Source organism: Canis aureus, chromosome 6 (assembly GCF_053574225.1).
Source record: "Canis aureus isolate CA01 chromosome 6, VMU_Caureus_v.1.0, whole genome shotgun sequence".
Lineage (NCBI taxonomy): Eukaryota > Metazoa > Chordata > Mammalia > Carnivora > Canidae > Canis > Canis aureus.
The window spans coordinates 43536467-43557774 of record NC_135616.1 but is presented as its reverse complement, the minus strand read 5'-3'; the positions used below and the strand labels follow the sequence as shown (position 1 = coordinate 43557774).

Below are 21308 nucleotides of genomic sequence, written 5' to 3'. Positions count from 1 at the left end.
AGAATAAACATATTATGATATAAACTAGAATCCACTTCGCAATTAAATTAAGAAAAAGGCCATTTAGGAGCAGCAGCCTCTCCTGGTGCTTTGGTTTTATCATTGTTTTCTGTCATATAAGCTAACTGGAAGCTGAATAAAGTCTTCACATGACATTGGTGCCAAGAGAGCCAGCAGGCCTGTGACGTGTGTGAGAAACAGCAACTCACACACTAGTGATCAGTGAGTGTGTCTACTTTCATGATATTAAAGTTTCCTACATATAAATAAAGCCAAATGCCATAGAAACAGTGTTGTTAATTACAGACCAAAGTCTCATTCAGTTTTTAAAGTAAGCTCAAATGGATTTACTTTGTACTTTTTATGAAATTCAACCACGGCTAAGAATATACCTAGAGAAATTTCCCCATGAATAAATATAAGATTTTAAGTTTATAATTATTTTTATTAATAGTTATCTACCTTTATTAAGCAGAGGGTGAAACATCTCACTGCCCTCCCCCTAACCCACTGCGCACAGAAGTACCCCCACGGCCCTTCCTTAAAAAGGATGGATGGGCTTTCACTGCTGTGTGGAGAGACCTGCCTTCTGTGGTGAGATCCAGCCATCTCCAGGAACCACTGTGCATAAATGCCCCTAAGAATCACCTTTTTCTAAAGAGCTTAATTTCTCTAAGACTCTTCTCAAATCCAATCTATGAAACAAAATGGACAAAGATTACGGCATAAAAAAGGGCGTACTTGCTTGCCTGTCTCGTCTTTGCAGTCCTGGTTGCTTTCACTTTTGGTCTTCCCACACTTTCTACTGATGGAGCATCATCTTCCTATGGGTTAAAAAATTTAAAAGATAAATTATAAGGGAATACTTGAAACCTAAGTAGAATTAGTTCTATCCCAAGTCAAGGAATACAGCCAAACAGGGCTACTGAACTCAGACCTAACAGGTCCCTTTCATCTTTAGCAGAGACTCCAGTCATTTTAGGGGTGCTCTCTATCCCTGTCTCCACACACCCAGTTCATCTCCAAGGCATGTATTTTTCACGTGTAATGTGTCCTTGCTTCTGTCCAAATCCAGGTTCTCTTCATCTTTCATCAAGACCACCAGAGACTAGTTTTCCTCCCTACAATTTATTTTGTACTTCCTTGAATGTGCACATGGCTGTTTACCGGTGTGTAAGCAACCTCCACCCTACCCCCACCCACTGCCGGCCTCTGGCCTCTGCAACCCACTGTCTTCTCTTCCAGGGATGCCTGTTTGCTTTATCTTCTGTCTATAGGGTTATTTGTGCATAACTGATTCTTTTCATACTGTGAAGTAATTAGGTGTTTCCAGTTTTTCAATTAAATTGAGCTCCTGAAAGACAAAGTATCTGACCAAGTCATCTCTTTGCCCCTGCAGAGTAATCAGCGCACAGCAGACACTTTAAGAAATCTTATGAATGAATCTTGTTAAAAACCAGGGTCTTCTTCTCAATCCCTGAACTGTTTTTATTTTAAGGTTATGTGCAATCAGGTGATACAGTCTGTATGTGACATCCTGGAGAGTCAGGAACCTCTGTTTTCCATAGATCTGTTTTAGACCATTCTGATGAGACACTAAAGGTTAAAAGCCTTTCCCCTTTGGGTAATCGAAACTGCAACTTCCAGGAACACACCATCAGTGACATATCGCAGATATGTCCAAAGGGGAGGGTCCCTAGAAGCACAGACAAGGGGATCAGGGGCTTTTGGTATAAATGTCTGCACTTCAAAAATAGATTTACTTAGGAAACACTGCCAAAACAAAGAACATGTTTAAATAAGCATGCAGATAAAATCCATTTCTTACCAGTTCATCTCCAGCTCTGGATGTGTTAGATGTGGTTTTCCGCCTGGTCCTTAAAGCAGGAGGTGAGAAGACAAACCGAGAAGATAAATCTGAAACTAATTCTTGCAGCTGGGCTGGAGTCTCTATTTTTTTCCCTAAAGAAAGGCAGGGAGAAAAATAAAATAGCACACACTGTATCCATGTTCATCTATATACACCTCAGTATCTTTTTTTTTTTGAAAAGTTTGGAACAAATGACACATGTCAGGAAGACATGGGGAGACACTGGCATCCTGTGGCAGCCATGCCAGGGTGAGAGTAACCACATGGCAAACCCAATGTCCAGGAACATTTAATGCTCCAGACTAAACAGTGCTACATTATATAAATAAAATACAAAAAGGGAACTCAGAATTTTATCATCTCACTAGTTTTAATCTTTACTGCTCTTCAAACACTCTCGGGAAGGAAAGCATCAATCTTATATATAGAAGCTGAGCTAGTTTGCTTCATAATCCCTCCTGTTCCAGAAGCAAGATTTTTATTTACAAAATTATTTTCAAAGAAGACTCAAGTTTTTTCCTTCCAGCTCATTCTGAGCTAGTTATTCGGGTCAAAGAACAACAGAAAAGTTCACATCATAAAGGGAAAAAAGCAAGCAGAAAAAGTAATTAGCATAGAAGAACAGGCTGACAGGAGAATATCCCATAGATAAATAAAAATGGCTTAATTAAGAACTGATTCAGGGATCCCTGGGTGGCGCAGCGGTTTGGCGCCTGCCTTTGGCCCAGGGCGTGATCCTGGAGACCCGGGATCGAATCCCACGTCGGGCTCCCGGTGCATGGAGCCTGCTTCTCCCTCTGCCTGTGTCTCTGCCTCTCTCTCTCTCTGTGTGACTATCATAAATAAATAAAAAATTAAAAAAAAAAAAAAAAGAACTGATTCAAAACATACACAGGTTTTATCTCAGAGTTTGTTTTCGCCATGGGGTCTCCATACTAACAGCAAGTAGCAATGTACTTATGACAGTGGCAGCTGAAACCGTCCACCACAGGTTAAATCCCAGCTTTTGGATTGGGCAAATTAGTTAAACCCCTCTGTGCCTCAGTTTCTATAAAGTGGGATTAATAACAGTACCTATAGAGTTACCATGAAGATCAGAGGATCTGAACAGCATTGGGTGACACACAGTAAGCGTTTTATAGATGTCTGCATTTGTTATGAGGTTACTATTTTAAGAATTTACAGTCATGAAATAAATTCTCAGTCTAGTTGAGCTGTTATTTCACCCACCAGGACAGTCAAAACTTCTGTGAGACATCAAATTCTGCTTTTAAAGCATAGGATTCTTAAGAAACACTCGAGGTGAGGTCAGATCTAAAACTCATCTCTGCTGCCAGTTGATAAGGGGCAGACACAGAAATAGTTGGGGGTGCTGGTGGAAATCTTCCCCTTTTAGTGTCATAAAGAAATGTATCTAGGTTCTCTCTGGGAAATTAAAACATTGTTTTTCCTCTTTCTAGGTGACCTAGAGCAACAGCTGCTCTGGCTTTTCAAAGACCAGCCCATGTTCACCTACAGTTTCCCCTACATATCAAAAAAAATAAATAAGGAAATAAAAACACCCACTATCAGTGCAAACATGCTCGGCCTCCACTGTTTCTTCCACTGGCTTCACTGAGACAGGTAAGACTTTAGGATACTTCTTGGCAGGTTAATTCCCCATCCTCCTCTCTACGTCACCTGAGGGTAATTTTTGATGGCTAGGCTTCCAGAGTTCCAAAGCACTAGCTTCAAAACAGGGGATGTGGGCAGCCCGGATGGTTCAGCGGTTTAGCGCCACCTTCAGCCCGGAATCAAGTCCCACGTCAGGCTCCCTGCAATGGAGCCTGCTTCTCCCTCTGCCTGTGTCTCTGCCTCTCTCTGTCTCTCATAGGTAAATAAATAAAAATCTAAAAAATTAAAAATCAAAAAAAACAGGGATGAATTGGTGAAGAGCCGGACTCAGCAGCCAGCAGGTGGGCTCACCCACTCGTGCTGGGTGGCATGAGTGCTCAGGAACTGCTACCTCCCCTCACTATAGAAGAGTACCCACACCTCACTGCTGACTTAACATCCACCCCAGTTTAGCCTCAGGCACAGCATAGCCTTCTTAAATACCTGCTGCTATAGTGACGGAAATTAGATGAGATCCAGGCATATGTCAAGTGTGACATTCTCTTGACCAGGAAAACACCTCTAACTAAACTCTAAGACGGATGTTTGGCTGCCTTCTGGTCATACAGTATCTCTGTGTCCCTTTCTCTGTACTTCTGACAACCCTGCCGCCACCGCAAGCCCTCCACCCCCTGCCAAAAGAACTTTAAGAATACAACTTAAATGGGCACATGGGCCAGAGGCACAGGAAGAGTGTGGAAGCTGTAACCAGAGGGTGAAAGAACAGAGAAGGTTGGGTATGGTGGTGACCACTTTGTTATGAGAATGCTGCAGGACAGGCCCTGTCCCCTTCATCCTAAAAATGAGAACACCAGATTCAGAAAAGTTAAATGACTTGCTGCCCAGCTACTAAGTGGCAGAAATGAGAGATCTCAGTCCCCAATTTCTCATCCTCATCCCTTCTGATGGGAGAAGATACCTGTTTTTAATACTAGAAAATCTGCAAACAATCCAAATAGCTAACAGAAGAACGTATGAGCAGCTGTGGCCCATCAGCCAGATGCACTGCCACCCAAGAACCCTATCTGTGGGTAAGTAACCAAACAAAATCATAAACACCTGGTTTTTGAAGAGGATTTAAGAGTTATCTGAAAATGCTCATGGAGGGGGGAGACACAGCAGAATAGGTATCTACTGATTCACAAACTGGTTTGTTGGATTTTTAAAAAAACTACACATGCAAATGGAACAAATCTGTGAGTACTGCTTATGGGTCCTTCAGCTGACTAGATATACACTGAATTTCAAATTTTCTATGGCAAGCATGTATTTTATTACAGAAACGAGCAGTAGTTCACGGGCACAGAGGTCACAAGTATGTCAAGATGACAAAGATCAGAATTACTAAAACGTTTGCTATCTACTCCGAAATAACACACAATTTCTGTGTTTGCTATACTTTCTAAGTCACGAGGAGAATATAAAAGAACTGTGTCAATGACCTTCTGCTACCTGTGCTGCATTTGATTTAAAATATATCTGATCTAACAGCTTAGTCAAGTGAGCTAAAATCGCATGCATTTCCGCATTTCCATCACTGCGTTCTGCTCCAAATATGGGCATGACCTCCCTTTCCTCACATTGTGAAAAGCTGAATCATACAGCACCACCAAATACCACATCACAGATCTATTTTTTAAAAAACCAGGATGGAGGGGTGGGGAGGAGGAGATGGACCTCCTGCAACTACTAATTATTTTTGTAAAACAAATGATCAATTTGATGACCCCTCCTTTCCTGGGCTTGGGCTATGTAACTGAAACGAATGACTGCATAAGTAACACACTTAAAAAGGTGTTTGCAGAGTGAATGCTAAATACAGAACATTTTCAGTTTGCAGATTTTCTTGCAGCTTTTCTTGTGGCCCTCAAGTCACAGGCAAATAACTCTACAGGATGTTCACTGATGCATTTAAAAGTACACATAATAGGGTCTCCTGGGGGCTCAGTGGCTGAAGCATCTGCCTTTGGCTCCGGTCATGATCTCAGGGTCCTGGGATCGAGCCCCAAGTCAGGCTGCCTGCTCAGCAGGGAGTCTGCTTCTCCCTCTCCCTCTGCTCCTGCTCCTTCTCTCTCAAATAAAAGATTTAAAAAAATTTTTTTAGGGATGCCTGGGTGGCTCAGTGGTTGAGTGTCTGCCTTTGGCTCAGGGCGTGGTCCTGCAATTCCAGGATCGAGTCCTACACAGTCCTATAGTGCTTTTCCCTCTGTGTCTCTCATGAACAAAGAAAAAAAAAAAAAAGTACATGCAATAGTTTTGAAAGGCTTAAGTCAATACAACAAAGTCACCTAACTTTTCTTATAAAGTCCCTGAGCTGCTTGCTGAAATTCAAATGTTCAACCTTAAGCAAACAACTACATTTTGTTTACCTAGTCATTTTTAGCACATCTACAAAGAATGACCAACCCTAATAGGTTCTGTTCAGCTACACCAGTGTCAACATTTCCTTCATCATCACCTTTAGACTCTCTTACTGCTTGATTCCCTGAAAGACCCCCCCCTTCCACAAATCCTAATAGCACAGATAAAGACTAAGATAACTTCACCCTTGGGGGAGTCATGTCAGCTCTGTGGGGAGGTATGCACTATAACAACCCAAGGATACAAACGCGAGCTCATCAGTATCAATGAGGGAGGCCAGACATGCAGCCGTGCCAATTTACTGGCAGCAGGGAGGAGGCATTTAAATAATTTCTGTATCTTAATCAAGAAAATTCTATTACTCCTTCTCTTCAAAACAATCTGAGGTTGCAGATATCCGCTGTGACATGAGCCAAACACAGCAGCACTTAGATTAAAAATGCTGATTCTATTTGAGGAGAAACTGAGTCACCTATGTCAGGGCAGAATGAAGAGAAATGGTATTATTCCAGAAGATTAGTGTCAAGTGACTTAGGGCTTAAAGAGAGCGATCCAAAAAATTCCTGAATCTAAAGGTACACTGTGAAATATAAAATCTTTAAATTTTACTATTTAATTCTAAGTGAGTATTTTCTTTTGGGGGGCGGGTGGGTGAGGGAGGAATTCCCTGTAATTCCTAATCATTTTTAGGAGAAATAATTCCGGTCTTAAAAGGAATCAAATTACGCTTTGAACAACAGAATTTTAAGCTGAAGACTGAACGAGATGCAAATTGTGCTTAGAACATAAAAGAAGTACCTTTCTCTTTCCTTGGAACCTTTGACACAGGAGTCGAGAACACAAACTCATTTTTTGGTTCAGAAAGGTCAGGAAATGAGACAGCCTTGCTGGACCGAGTCCTCGTGCGGCGGGAAGATTTAGGCGGAGCAGCTGCGGCAAGGGGCTTTTCTTCCGGGTTATCCCTTTCCATGGTGGCCGTCTCTTCATCTATGCCATGAAATGTGCCCGTGTGGCTGGGATCTTCCACCTTTTCTGTAAGCTTCTTCCTAGAGCCCACAGCAAAGTCTGCAGTTGGCACTAATGCGGATTTTTCTAAAGCTGCTTTTGCAACATCAGTCTTTCTTTTAGCTGGGGTGTTTCGGGTCGACCTCCTCTGGCTGCTGAGAGTTCCTGACCTCCTCTTGGGACTTCTCACTTCCTTAACAGCCTTAGATCCGGCATCTTCAGGTGGATTAAGTTTTCTTGGCCTACCACGTTTCCTAGGTCTACCAAACTCTGCCTGAAGACATGGCTGGGATGCATCGAACCTGGACTCTTCTGGGACATCTAGCATGCTACTTTCCCTCTTTGTAGAACCTCTGTCAGGCTCAACAGGCGGGGGCTGGTCCATGGACTTTTCATCTGGCTTAAGTTCTTTACTTACAGAAGCTTCTAGATTAGCACTCCTCAATTTTCTGGTACTTCCGCTGGGACGGTCTACTTTACTAACTTTCAGATCTAGATCTACCATTTCAACACCTTCCAGATAGTCTATGGATTTTTTAATTCCTTTAGAAGTCTTTTTTTTGGTAACAGATGAAAGGTTAGTTTCTCTATCTGGTTTATGTGGTGTCTTCTTAGAAGCTTCTAGAGTGGCACTTCTCAATTTTCTGGTACTTCCGCTGATGCGACGAGCTACTTTACTAACTTTCAGATCTAAATCTACCATTTCAACAGTTTCCTGATATTCTATAGATTTTTTAATTCCTTTAGGAGTCTTTTTTGTAACAGATGAAAGCTTCATTTTTTCAGCTGCTGTTTCCAGCAGCTGAGAGGATTTTACCCTCCTTAGTTTGCTATCTGGAGTAACTGCTAAGCCCTGTTCCAGAGGAGGATCACTTTCTAACGTGTCTTGGTCTTCTCTTCTTTTCCTTCCTCTCCTAGGAGTCACAAAATTTTGAGGTATTTGCTGGTTCTGAGATACAACTTTGACAGAAGGTGCTTCAGAACAGGCACCTTCAGAAGCCTCAGAAATTTCTTTCCTTTTCCGAGTCCTCCTAATATCTGAAAGTCCTGGTGTGTCAGGAGCTGTGACAGCTGTGGAATCTTCCTGTCCTGCTGATCTGACACCCAGGTTCTGGACACGTCCTCTCCTGCGAGTTCTGGAGGAAATCGTGTCATCAAGCTGGCTCATGTTTATAGTCACTGTACTTGTTTCCTGAACAGTCTTCAACGTAGATTTGACTACCTTGCTGACAACCCTTTGGCTTATTAAAGGTATGTTTTCGTGAATGGACTGCTGTTCCACTGAATCTGAAGTAATTTCTTTACTTCTTGTGTCTTTAATTACATCTAATAAGTTTTCTGCAATTGCTACTTTAATTGGTTCAGGCACATATGGTAAGGTCTCTACCTTTTGGGACTCCCGATCGCTAGTTCTGACCGGTGGCAGCTCTGCCACGCATCCAGGGCCACTATTTTCCTCGCTGCATACAGGTTTTTCCTCGGCTGCTGCGTTTGCTGCCGGAGCTAACACATTAGATGCTGCAGAATCCCCTGCTTCCAATTCTCCTTCTTCACCTTCCAGTATCAAGGTAAAGTTGCTCTGAGCCCCAAAAAGTTCCCCTTCTACTTCGGCAACGTCACACTCAGCAGAGTCTTTATTATCAGGTAAGTCACAAAACTGTTGCTCAATGGTATCAAAATTATATTGGAGCTTAAGAGTCCCTGCGGGGTACAACTCACTAAATGAAAGACTCCTAGCCTCGTGTCCTGAATCTTGAACTCTGAGCTCTTCATGTTCAGTCACCTAAAACGAATTAAAGATAAGAGACTGGTTAAAGAATTTTAATGTGTACATTTACTTTAACCTAAAGCATAAAGTTTTTTTTTAACAATCGCCTCACCCTTGGTATATGAATTGTTAAACATAAACTACATTTGATATGGCATATACTTATGGGTTTACTTTCTAAAATATCCATTTAAGCAATCAGACATTATTACTCAGTCAAAATAACTAGGCAGAAAAAGATTCTGAGATTCTGAATGGAATTAAAATAGAAACTCCACATTTCCCAAGCTAAAAAAGACAGTCTTTACAAAACTTTGAAAATTATTATGATGCTAATTTAAGGACTTATTCTGTTCTCACCCGAGAAAAAATATTAACTGGAGAAAAAGAAACAACCCCCAAATTGTGTTTTATTTAATGGTAATCCCCAAATTACCTAACTAACCACACTTTTTTTTCTAAACAGCATGATCCCCATAAGGTTGAAGAAGAATTCACCTACATAAGCTCCCTTGGGCTAGACTCAATCCTCTTCCCTTTGCTGGGGCTGCATAAACCATGAAATTCCTAAGGCTTTCAAGTTCAGTACCTCTCCTGCAAGGGTTTGGTGGAAGAAGGAATGGTCCTTGCATTTACCTTTTGGTAAGGGAGGGGGAGAAAAAGGAGGAGGCAGAAAGTAACAGAGATCTCCTGACCAAGAAGGTAGAACATTACCACCCACCTAGACAACGACATTCCCACTCCCCAAACATCCAGTGAGATGAAGACGGGAAATACCCAGAAATGAGGATTCTCACTCATGCCATGCCCACAATTTTTATTAGCTTCCCAGCTGAAGGAATGGGGACTTTATCCATCCATTTTACAGTGAGAATACTCATGAAAATGAATATGGACAACCGTGACACTTTTATGAGTTAAGAAACTTCCCAAATACCACACAATCACATTTCTATAAATATTAGAAGAGGTGTTTTTTATCTTACATTCATTTATCATATAAAGTTGCCTATTGATATTAAAAGAAACATGGAATTTTTAGAAACCAAGTCATATTAAGTACAAAAAAAAAAAAAAAAAAGAAAAAAGAAAGGAAGAGAAAAAAGAAAAGAAAAAAGAAAAGAAAAGAAATCCTTTCTCATGTTACGAAAGTTAAACACCAGCCAGGTGATGATCACTCTCCTACAAGTATGCATGGGGGGAAAATCCTGTCTAACGGTATTCAATTATTTTCAAATGCTCCGAATATTTTTGCTGTCATATTTGTCTCAGTATCTGTTTTCTCATGGCTAAAAGAACTTCCATTTGAACCAGATACTCAGCAAACATTAAATTGTTAAAATTCTGACTTCTTTAACATAGGCTTTTTGGTTTTCATGAAAAACAATTTCTCACTTAAAGGATTTGTTCTTTTATATTCCACAAGATATTTACATGCTTTCTCTAATATACACTATTATAAAGAGGTTTTTACACAGTAGTCAAATAAATGAATGCATTAGGTTTAAACTATGGCTTGAACCCCACTAAACCAAAGCTAACCACTAAATAAAAAATTAATTTTTTACATGAATTTCTTGAGGATCAGGAGAATCATCAGGAACGGGAGGCTGTGCTTCTGGAAAGTCGACACTTGGTTTCAGGACATCGGGTCCTACTTTGTGATCTTCTTGTAAGTTCAAGATTCCTTCCTGGTCAGGCTTATGTTCTGAGATAACAGGACTTGCAGAGACAGCAAGCCCAGAGTCTCCACTGTCATCGGGCCCATGGGCCACAGCTACAACAAAAACAAAAAGACATACACACTATCTGGGAAGCAACAGAAAGGCAAAGGTGTATTGTACTTGAGAATATTTCCTTCAACTGTCCTTAATGCCCAATAGTCTCTCACTTCTCAAAGGGGAAAGGCCTGTGAGGGTTTGGTATTAACAGTTTAAACAATATGTATTTGCTTTTCTACAAACATCAAGATAAATTTAATGTTTAAAAATGACAACATTGGGGTTTGTTGCTTGCTTTTTTTTTCAACTCAGGTGTAATTCCTGCCCTTAATGTGAAAATTCCGTTTCAGGACAACTGCTCTGAGGAGCCCAGATGTCCGCTTCCTGTTTTGTTGGCCTGGAAATCGTGTTTCTAGGGGGATGAGTGACAACCAGCTCTTCCTGCTGAGCAGGATGGAATGACAAGAGGAACCTGCCTCTGGACTTTATCTTGCTGTGAAAGGGACAAGATCTCTCTCCTTTGGCAGAAAGCATCCAAATGGCCACAAATATACTCTACCACTTAAAAAAACGAGAGGGCAACAGCTCATTAAAACAAAACCCTTTTTTACCTTCCTCTTTGCCAAAGTTTTCTGTCATTAGCACTCATAATTTTATGTCATTTGAAGGAAACCCAACACATTTTGGGGTGGAGGAAGGGAGGGGAATCTAACGTCATTAAAATAAAAAACCCTTTAGTGCTTAAGAAACTAAAAGGGGTTTTGTTTGCTTGTTTGTTTTAAAGTAAGCTCCATGCCCAGGGTGAAGCCCAACACAGGGCGGGAGCTTAACAACCCTGAGATCATGACCTGAGTGGAAATCAAGAGTCAGGCGGGCTCAACTGACTGAGAAGCATCCCTAAAATGGAATAATTCTAAAGTCAAAGTAACATACACATTGATTGTTACCTGCTTTAAATGCAGAGGTGCAGGTCTCAACAGATATTAGTCCTTCGTCTAAGACTGGCACCTGGGATTTCAGGGTAAGGATTTTCCTTTAGAAACAGAAATATATGCGTTAGCGTGTAAGAAGGTCTCAGCTGCTCCTCCCTCCTCTAACCCTGCTCTTTCTGCTATGTGTCATTTTGGTAATGAAACGTGAGGTTCAGAGAACTTAATATCACCCATGTTCATTTTGAATAACACTATAAAATTTATAAGTCAATATACCAAGTAATGGTACATTTGGTATTCCCATTTTCTAATATTTTACTTTGTTGGCAACAGTGGCATGGCCTTACACTACAAATAAAATTATTTTAATCTTTTTTTTTTTTTAAGATTTATTTATTCACAGAGATGCAGAGAGAGGGCCAGAGACACAGGCAGTGGGAGAAGCAGGCTCCATGCAGGGAGCCTGATGTGGGACTCTATCCCGGGTCCCCAGGATCACACCGCGAGCCAAAGGCGGCGCTAAACCGATGAGCCACCCGGGCTGCCCATAAAATTATTTTAAAATGCTGGTCGACATAAATTACACTTATGCCAGTTTTTAACTAGCTGTAAGTACATTCTTTTTTTTTTTTAAGACTTTACTTATTTATTCATGAGAGACACACAGAGAGAGACACAGGCAGAGGGAGAAGCAGGCCTCATGCAGGGAGCCCGAAGTGGGAGGTCTCCAGGATCAGGCCCTAGGCTGAAGGTGGCGCTAAATCGCTGAGCCACCGGGGCTGCCCTGTATACATTTATTTTATATGTTTGTTTATTTATTTATTTATTTATTTATTTATTTATTTATTTATTTATTTATTTATTTATTTTTTTAAGATTTTATCTCAGAGAGAGCATGAGCAGGGGTGTGGGGACAGGTAGAGGGAGCAGATTCCCTCTACCTGAGCAAGGAGCCCAATGCAGGGCTGGATCCCAAGACCCTGAGATCATGACCTGAGCTGAAAGCAGACCTTTAACTGACTGAGCTGCCCCAAGCACCCTTATAGTGTATTATTAAGACTTATCTCTGTGTCACAATGTTAGGATAACTAAGAACCAACAACTAATAAATTTATATTTAAAAAGGACATAGGCTTGTCACGATGGTGACTATTCGCCCAGATAACTGGTGACCACAAAGTTTGTCAGGTGATTCCTCGTGCTTTGTAATTGTTGAAATTCTCTGTCAAACTCATTGCAATAAATAGTATTTTCATTAAAATTCAAGAAACATTAGAATTAAATAATAAAACAATCCAGATAATCCTTTTATATTGTTTCTTCCCATGTTTTCTATAGAGGCCTGGCAAAAATTCCAGCTAATTAGGGTTTCTCTCATCTCCTAAGTGAAGGACACGATTGAGTTCAACGTACGAGGGGTGACTATTACGATACTGATATTCATGGGTGGTGCGTGAACTCCCTTAGTTCTTACAAAGCAATGAACTCTTTACGGTATCTTAAATGACCATGTTTTATGTAAATCAATCTTAGTAAATCACTCTTACTACTTCGTGATAAGCAAAGCTGCAACTTTTCTCTATCCTCTAGAACAGAGCTGCTCTAAGTCATGACATGCAAGGTGTCCAGCCTTACAATGACAGGGGGAGGTTTTGCCAGATGGCCAATCAATCACTTCATTGATTAGTTCAGCTGACTTTTCAGGAAAGGAAGTTGTGTGCTGGTTTATATTCCAATACAAGCTGCTTGTCTTGTTGCAGGCCATAAACTGTTTGGGACCTGGCATTAGGTTGTTAGACCACACTGAGCAGCACTGACCTATGTGATCTAGAGTAATTCCTGCATGCATAAACATTAAATAAAACTAACCAGGAACGTAACAGTTCAAGCAGTCATTAAAACCAAAAAACTGCTGGAGTCTTATATTTACCAAATGTAGGGAACAAAATGCCTCTGAGCCATGTCCCTTGTCCTCCGTATCTTGGTTCTGCAGGAAACCCATCCCACCAACCTGAAACCATGGAAACCAGGGCATGGAGGAATGCATGGCTGTAAGTGAAACTTCTGATCTTCAACAAAAACACAATCACCAAAGAATATAAAAGGAGAGCTGCCTCCATTCACCATGACTTTGTATATTCAGGAAATGTCTAATATCATTCTAAGACTTTAACGACAACTACTACATAACACACACTTGTACAAATGAACGTCCTGCATAACAGGAACCATTACCAAAGTGGGAATGCCCAAGGTCGAAATAAAAGCTACTCTATGCACAGACTGTGAAGCTATCAGTTCACCACTTCATCACACTGTTATTAACAGTTGGAGCTTTCCCTACTAACTTACCGTTCATGAGCTGGCGGTACACAGAGGGAAGCTTCCACTCCTGGAATGCGGTGTAAGTGATTTAAGTCTGAAAGTACCTCCTCTGCAACCAAGAGGTTCTTTGTCTCTGCATCGTCTACGGTGCCTACAAATCATGCATGAAGAATATTTACGATAACTTATGCCTAATGTTTAGCAAGCACTCAGGATCTTTCTTGGGTGATTACTTATTAACAAGCTTGCTGGATCTGCTTTTTTGTACTTTTAGGTTTTCTCCCTTGGCCTCAGAATGCCAACAGATTCTTCTAATAGTCTGAACCCAGTCTAAGAACCCCCTAACCTACCACTTCTTTCACTTGTGGCTTAACCTGCGTCATACATGGATTGGCTCAGTCCTTAATAATCAAAGTGGTAGAATTATTACTCCCATTTTACAGATGAGGAAACAGAAGCATAAAGTTACTGCTTATCCCAGGCCTAGTAATAGCTGTGATTCAAATCTGGCCTTTTTCACCCAATAGTCTGTGCTATATAATCCCCCCCCCCACGAAACGTTAAGACATTAATATTCTATTTGAGACTGCCTAATCTTTTTAGGAATAACTAATGAAGATACTGTCATAAACATCCTCATCTGTTTCATGATTTAAATATTTTAGTGGAACAGAGCATGTCCAGACTGATGTATACTTGGAGACAGATGCCATTCACGAGGACAGTCCTAGGCTCTTAGACCAATTAATAATGCTTGTGTTTATTACATTAGAGACATCATAGCCCCAAAGAAACTAGTATGACACAGATTTTTATCAAAGTATTTACCTTTACAGATTTAAAGTTAGGAATGACCTTTACATATGTTTGTTAAAACTGTGTGGGGGCACAAGACAGAAAAAAACAGACTAAATTCTGATCCAATTCTAAGCCACATCTCTCCCCTCTCTCTGGTGTTTCCTTGGCCTCTTCCATGCCTCCTGTAGAAGCACTTTCCTAACTACACTCCAAGTGCTTGTTCATTTATATATAGTCCACCAGGCTCTAAATGACAGGCGGGCAGGTGCCATGTCTGCTGTATGCACTGTCTGATCCTCAACATGGACCACACACATGCGGGAGCCCACCTGTTCCACAGACAGAAGGAAACATAAAGACTCTTTAAGTTTGTGGGCCTCTAGATACTTGTTCTGATTGCCCGGTGATTATTTTGGAGCTAGGGATGGTACTGCTGGACCTGGTTTCTGAGCAGCTTTCGAGAAAGCTGAGGCTTCTGGACAAGTTAGAAACTGTAGGAACAACCTAGGCTATAGAGAGTTAGTATTATTACTTCTCAGAGCTCTAAGAGGGCCTTAGGCATGTGCATTGTGTCTAGAACCTAGGACACTGTAATCACGTCATTCTTGGATCCTGATGCTTTTTTTCAGTGGAAAGAATTCTAGAACACATCTTATGAATGAAGTCCAGGAAAGGAGTTCTTACCTGCCTGTTTCTCCAGGTCTGGAGAAGCCCCTTCTGACTCAAGCACATCTTTATCACTGTCCTTCTTTGTTGGTTCAGCTACGTTAATGATTAGCTCCACAGAAGAGCTCACTGGCTTGGAGGCCACGAAAATACCTTCCAGGTCTCCTGGTGATGGTGCATCCTGATACTCCAAGGTGGTCTGGTCTGACTTGGTTGAAGCTCCGCTACTTTCTCTGCTCATATCCAGTTTCTCCAAAATCTGAGAAGGAGTGTCCTGTGACCTCACTTCTGCTTCCTGATGGTCCTTTTCAGGACTATTCAGGGAAAAGTCTGTTGTCTTGGCTTTGCTCTTCAGCCATTCACTTTTTGCTGGAACTCCACATTTCTGGAGAGGTGTAGTAACAGAGAGTCTTGTTTTGCTGTCATCCGCACCCTAGTCAAGTAAAAGGTTTTGAAAAAAAATCACCAGGAGAAATCAGCTAAGTCTAAGCTCTCCATCTGATCATTCCCACCTGTCCTATGTTTGGTATTTCTCTAGACAGTCACTCAAAACTCACTTATTCTAAATCCATTCTCTCCAGATACATGGCTGAAAGTTAATGGTTGTTACTGTGTCCTTGATTGGGAATAGAACAGGATTTCCAAAAGACTAAAAACAGAATAGGCAAGATGACCCACTCCCACCACATGGATTCCTAATAACCCACAATAGAGCTTTGATGAAATACCATCTCAATAGACACCCAATAAGGAACTTTAGTAAGAAAGCCGCTACAACATAAGGTAAAGAACATGGACTAAGGAATTACAAGGTCTTGACCAAATAGCCATTTGATTATAGGCAATTTACTTGGTGCTTCTGGGTCCTCTTTTAAAGGTTCACTTGTAAATGATGGGTTTGGCTCAGCCAGTCAATGCCATGAGATTCTTTCTGAACTAATAATATTTTCCGATTTTTATTTTTGTGTTGTGCGTTCCCACCCCCGCATTTCATGCCTATCAATGAAATTATATAAAAAAATCTATAGTCATCTTATTTGAATTGATTTATCTGGGGCTCCTGGGTGGTTCAGTCAGTGAAGCATCAGCCTTCGGCTAAGGTCATGATCTCAGAGTCCTGGGATCAAGCTCCATGTCAGGCTCCCTGCTCAGTGGGGAGTCTGGTTCTTCTTCTCCTTCTGCCCCTCTTCCTGCTCATCCTCCTCTCAAAAAAAGATTTATTTATCTTACCTTTTACTTGTAAAAACTAATACAGTCTTCATTTGTTTCAACTATTATCAAACTTACTCCAGCAGTCTGTTTGGAGGCCATGTCTTCTTCCATGAATGAAATTCTAGTTTCCTTAAGCCGTAATGGAGGGGTGACAGACCTTCCAGGTGACAGAGAGGGAGATGGTAAAGGCGGTGTTCGGAGACCAGACCTTAAGATGGACTGAGGAGTGAACTCGGCAAATCCAGAGGAAGTAACCGACATGGCCAAAGTCTTAGCTCTCTGCAACAAATAATGAAGGCCACCACCAGTGTTTGTAAACACCGCTTACGTGAGGATAGATGGAGTAAACTGAGTCACAAGGCTACCTGTATACTCATCTCCAATAAACATACCAACATAAAGTTTCATTACCAATTACTGGAAAGAAAATACAAAATTCTACTCAGACATTTCTATACCTAAGGTTACAAAACCTAAAACTATGTCCATTCTAAAGGTCTTGCTTAAAAAAAAATAAATAAATAAAGGTCTTGCTTATTCTCAGTTTAAGTTCAACTTAAAAAAGAGGAAAAAGAGAGTACAGAGAGAAATTATTGAGTGGATGCCTATAAAACTTAAGTCAGGTGAAGAGATAGGACAGTGCGTATAGAAAAGAATTGAGCTTAATTAGAGCAAGTTAATACAAAATGATGAGCCTGACTTTAAGAATGTCATAAAAAATATCATCTCATCACAGGAATCCAACAATAACTGATTACTTATGAGAATCCTGAGGATTTATCAATTAATAAAAATAATCAGCATAGACACTGTTCAGCAGCAACCATTCCTTCACTTCACTTCTCCCCTAAAGCAGATGGCTGTAACCCACTAGATACATTTCAATATTATACTCATGTTTTTTTCTAGATTGTTTCTGGTGGCAGGCACAAAATTACTCCTTGATTTAGAGAATATAAAATGTGATTTTTTTAAAAGGATGAAAACAGGAATCACAGCCCTGGAGAGTAAATATCAGGTATTTTAATAAGCTCCTCAACCTTCTTTTAGTAATTATTTTAGGACTGACATTTGTTGAACTATCTTTTAATCACTTTGAAAAGTAAGAATCCCCTGGCTTCAGTCTCCACACTGACTATCCAGAAACAATGGAAAGAAATGAAGGTGGAGTGCTTCCAGAACTCCATCCAGAACACTGGATAAGTTGCCAGCACACAACAGATTGAAACCATTCTGACAACAGGATGGGGAAAAGGTGCCCACTCCCTGCCACCACAAGTCTAGTTTTGTGGTTTCCCATTTAATAGTTTATCAGAGATGGTGAAGGAAAAGGAATTTAAGACAGATAGACTGCTAGGAAGAAGGAGTAACAGTGCAGTTTCATCAAAGGAGAGAATAAATAAAAAGAAACCTGAGAACTAAAAGCATCTGACATAAGAAGGAAGAAACAGCAGCATGGGAGAAGAAATTGGTGGTGGTGGTGGTGCGTGTGTGATGGTGGTGGAGCAACTCAAGAACGTGAATGCTTTTTTCAGAGGTTTTAATTTAAGGTTTCAACCAGTAATAACCAGAGATCTGGGTTACTCTCAGAACACAAGATAATTGTTAACCTTGAGTACAACCTCAGGTTAGCACTACAGGTAAACTTAGTAATAAAGTCCTACTTAAGAAGATGTAAAAATACAATCAATATTTTGGAAAGGTAACACCTCCAAAGAAGGCCTAAAGCTGTCAACTCCCCAGAGACATTAGTTAGAGCTAGCTTATTTTGCCTTGCTGCTTGACTTTTCAATCCCCTAGCTTCACTATGAATGCAAGGTATGAAATACTCACCTTCACTACAAAAGGAGTTTCAAGTACACGTAATTCTAGCGTACTGGAGGGACTGTGAGGTGATCCTTTGAACAATGAACTGGATGCTAGGTATAAAGGAGATCTTTTGGGGGTTTGCTGAATAAATCCCAAACGCTGACAAGGCTGGTGCACAGGATGAACGACCAAATCCAGTGGTCTGTAATCACAGGACAAAGAGAGATCCGGGTAACTAATTTACTGAGGCATGGTGAAAAAAAAAACCAAAAAACTCATTATGCCATGTAATTTGACTTCTATATCCGCTGGTAAATATGGTAACCACATGAAATTGTAAATTCAGTCAAGGATATTAATGAAAATTAGGAATTCTAGGCAACAACAAATGCTGTAGTCCTCCACCTTCCCTTCTACCAATATTCACTGATAAAGTCATTTGCTATAGCTCATTTTTACGAACATGTAAAAATTCCTTTTATCTACATGTGAAGTACATAATGAATGTGGTTTGCTTTACCTTTATGGTTTCTATTGAAATAGAAGACTGAACTCCAACACACAGAAGTTTTTGAAACTAATGAGGTCAATGACAAAATGGAGCCTACACATTCTGAATGGTTTTCTGTAATGTCCTAGATGTAGTTTATACAAATGATGAAACTAATCTCATTGATAAATTATATTAAGCATGCATAGTCCCAATAGTTTAAAAACTTAACAGATAAGGAATTTAAATTCAAAGGTGAAATTTTCAGGTTATAATTTTTGATGGATCATTTGCATAGGTCACTCCTTTCCCAATTTCCTAATAAATAGTCTATTTTATGGTTATATTCTCTATAATAAAAACAATATATTTTTACTTCCTCAAAATGACTCTCTGGCCCAGGTGAGAATAGCCAGAAAGGTACAGCATGTTCTGATCCCCACTGCTGTGCCTTTCTTGTCCTTTTGTCCTCTACATTCAAATAAGATTTCACAACTGGGATAGCAGATGAACGCAGATCACAGATGTGTGCTTTAAGACCCAGCCTGTTCCCAGTGGGAAATATTTACAGAAACCATTTCCTTAATCCTTAAATGCTTGTTATTCTATACTAGGCACAGCTTTGAGACTTCCACCAAATCAAAAATATCCAATTGGGGGCAGCCCTGGTGGCTTAGCGCTTTAGGGCCTTCAGCCCAGGGCGTGATCCTGGAGACCCGGGATCGAGTCCCATGTCAGGTTCCCTGCATGGAGCCTGCTTCTCCCTCTGCCTGTGTCTCTGCCTCTCTCTCTGTCTCTCTCATGAATAAATAAAATCTTAAAAAAAAAAAACCCAATCGGGCCATTAGACATTTCTCTCTATTGTTGGTTCTAATTCTTTTCCTTCTCTATCTCATTTGTATTTATAAACCATCTGCTCACTTTTATACTGAATTAGCCCATGTAGGTATTTTGTTAAGTGCCTTGCACTGTGCTAATATTTATCTCCAAAGTGTTCATTTATAACGATTGCTTTTCAAAAGCAGGGCCCGTCCAGCAAAGGTACCTACTGAGTTAAAACAAAATCCTTCTACTAATGAGACTTAATATATTTAAATTACACTAAAACAATTATCATTGCATGCATGCATTAGGTTTTAGGATTTCCACAAATCTTTGAGCATGACACACATTAGTAATCCATTTCAGATCATACATGTACACAAAACATAAATTGCACAAAACAGCATGTAGCCTTACTATGTGCAGTGCCCACTGATATCACCTCTGCTAAAGATTCTAGTCACAATCCATTAAGTTTACTTATTACCCACTAATGCAAAGCGGAATTAGGGAATGGAATGATTTCTATAAAAATAAATATTCACACCTCAATTGACTTTCTTCAATCTGAGCTCACCATAGCTTTGGAGGATTCTCAAAATACTTTTCTTTAGGTCCTTAGGCCATTAGTCATGCTTCTGAAAACTTTTATTATTACTCCCTTCCTGAATTCCCGATCTATCAAAGCACAAAGGGACTGAGAAAAAGGGACTTGTCGGGGGGAAAAAAAATGGAACTATTAACTAGGAAAACAGAATGACAGTAATAATGACTTTCATTTGAAATAATCTTCCTGGTAATTAAAGGAAAACAATCTCAACCTAATTAAATCTAACCACTCCCCTCCCCCAAAGAGAAAACCCCGTTTTAAGCTTTGAAAAAAATACGCTCACTCTAAGCAACTTTGGTGCCAACCATTTGTAAATTATTAATCTATTCTGAGTACCTTAGTCCATTCTATTATAAATTCAGATCATTTTATTCCCAAAATAATAATGTGATTTTGTTCCTGATAAAATGTCAACAATCAAATTTACAACAATCAGGAGCCTGATGTTAAAGACAAAGAATCAAACACTAAGACATTGTTTTCTCTGCTACTGAGGACACCAACATCTTTTGCAACTATCCAATATTCTTAAAACAAAACATAATCACAATTGCATCCTGGATGCAAAACTTCGACCTATGTTTCTATTATCACAGTTTAAGGTGTCCAAGTATTACTGCATCTGAAGCCATGGAACACATGTCAGTGGACCCTGTTGTACAGGAGAGTTTAAATGAATTGACCAAGATTAGTTATGAATTATAAAAATAACCTTCATTCAGGGATCAATCAACAAGGAAGTGATATTAAAGAACTTAAGTTAACAATTTACTTTTTGCTCATGATTTTTAATGAAAAAAAGTTTCCTTCTTTTCTCTAAGCCAAAATTCTAAGTAGGCTAGGAGCTGGTGTGAAATTTCCTAAAATTACTGTACTACTTTACAAATTATTTTTTAAAAAATTAAAAGCAGTAGAAACTCATTCAAAAAAATTTTTTTTCACAAAAATTTAAAATACTATAAAATTTTAAAAATAATTAAAAATGACAGTGTAATCATTTTCTAGCATTGTGATTTCTAGCATTGTGACTTTAAAATGATTTAACTAATAAGTCTTACCTAGAAATTTTTTGTGATGCTTTTAAAATTGGTGTTCCAACAAATGCCTCAGGCACTTGTGGATGGGGGAGAGGAGATGGTTCTCTTCTAGGACTGCAAAGAAAATAAAAATGGAACTTCTGAGTATATACTACAGAGAGTATTAAAATATGCTTTAAGAAGGTGGGATCAGGTAGGAGGAGGGCTTTCACTTTTTACTTTGTATATT

General features: G+C 39.9%; 1 protein-coding gene across 7 annotated transcripts in view; it reads right to left on the bottom strand.

The window, feature by feature from the left end:
• The window catches only part of AHCTF1 (AT-hook containing transcription factor 1), a 77750-nt gene that overhangs the window by 1792 nt on the left and 54650 nt on the right, over positions 1 to 21308 (bottom strand). For 6 of the 7 annotated variants that reach the window (XM_077901349.1, XM_077901350.1, XM_077901354.1 and 3 more), the window contains 10 exons: positions 21101 to 21193; positions 18145 to 18322; positions 16387 to 16590; positions 15118 to 15532; positions 13663 to 13786; positions 11326 to 11411; positions 10226 to 10434; positions 6683 to 8672; positions 1829 to 1962; positions 742 to 824 (listed from right to left, as the gene is read on the bottom strand). In XM_077901349.1, coding sequence (XP_077757475.1) covers positions 742 to 824; positions 1829 to 1962; positions 6683 to 8672; positions 10226 to 10434; positions 11326 to 11411; positions 13663 to 13786; positions 15118 to 15532; positions 16387 to 16590; positions 18145 to 18322; positions 21101 to 21193 — 3516 coding nt within the window. The remainder of the gene's footprint in view (positions 1 to 741; positions 825 to 1828; positions 1963 to 6682; positions 8673 to 10225; positions 10435 to 11325; positions 11412 to 13662; positions 13787 to 15117; positions 15533 to 16386; positions 16591 to 18144; positions 18323 to 21100; positions 21194 to 21308) is intronic. The other variant, XM_077901352.1, reaches the window with a different exon arrangement.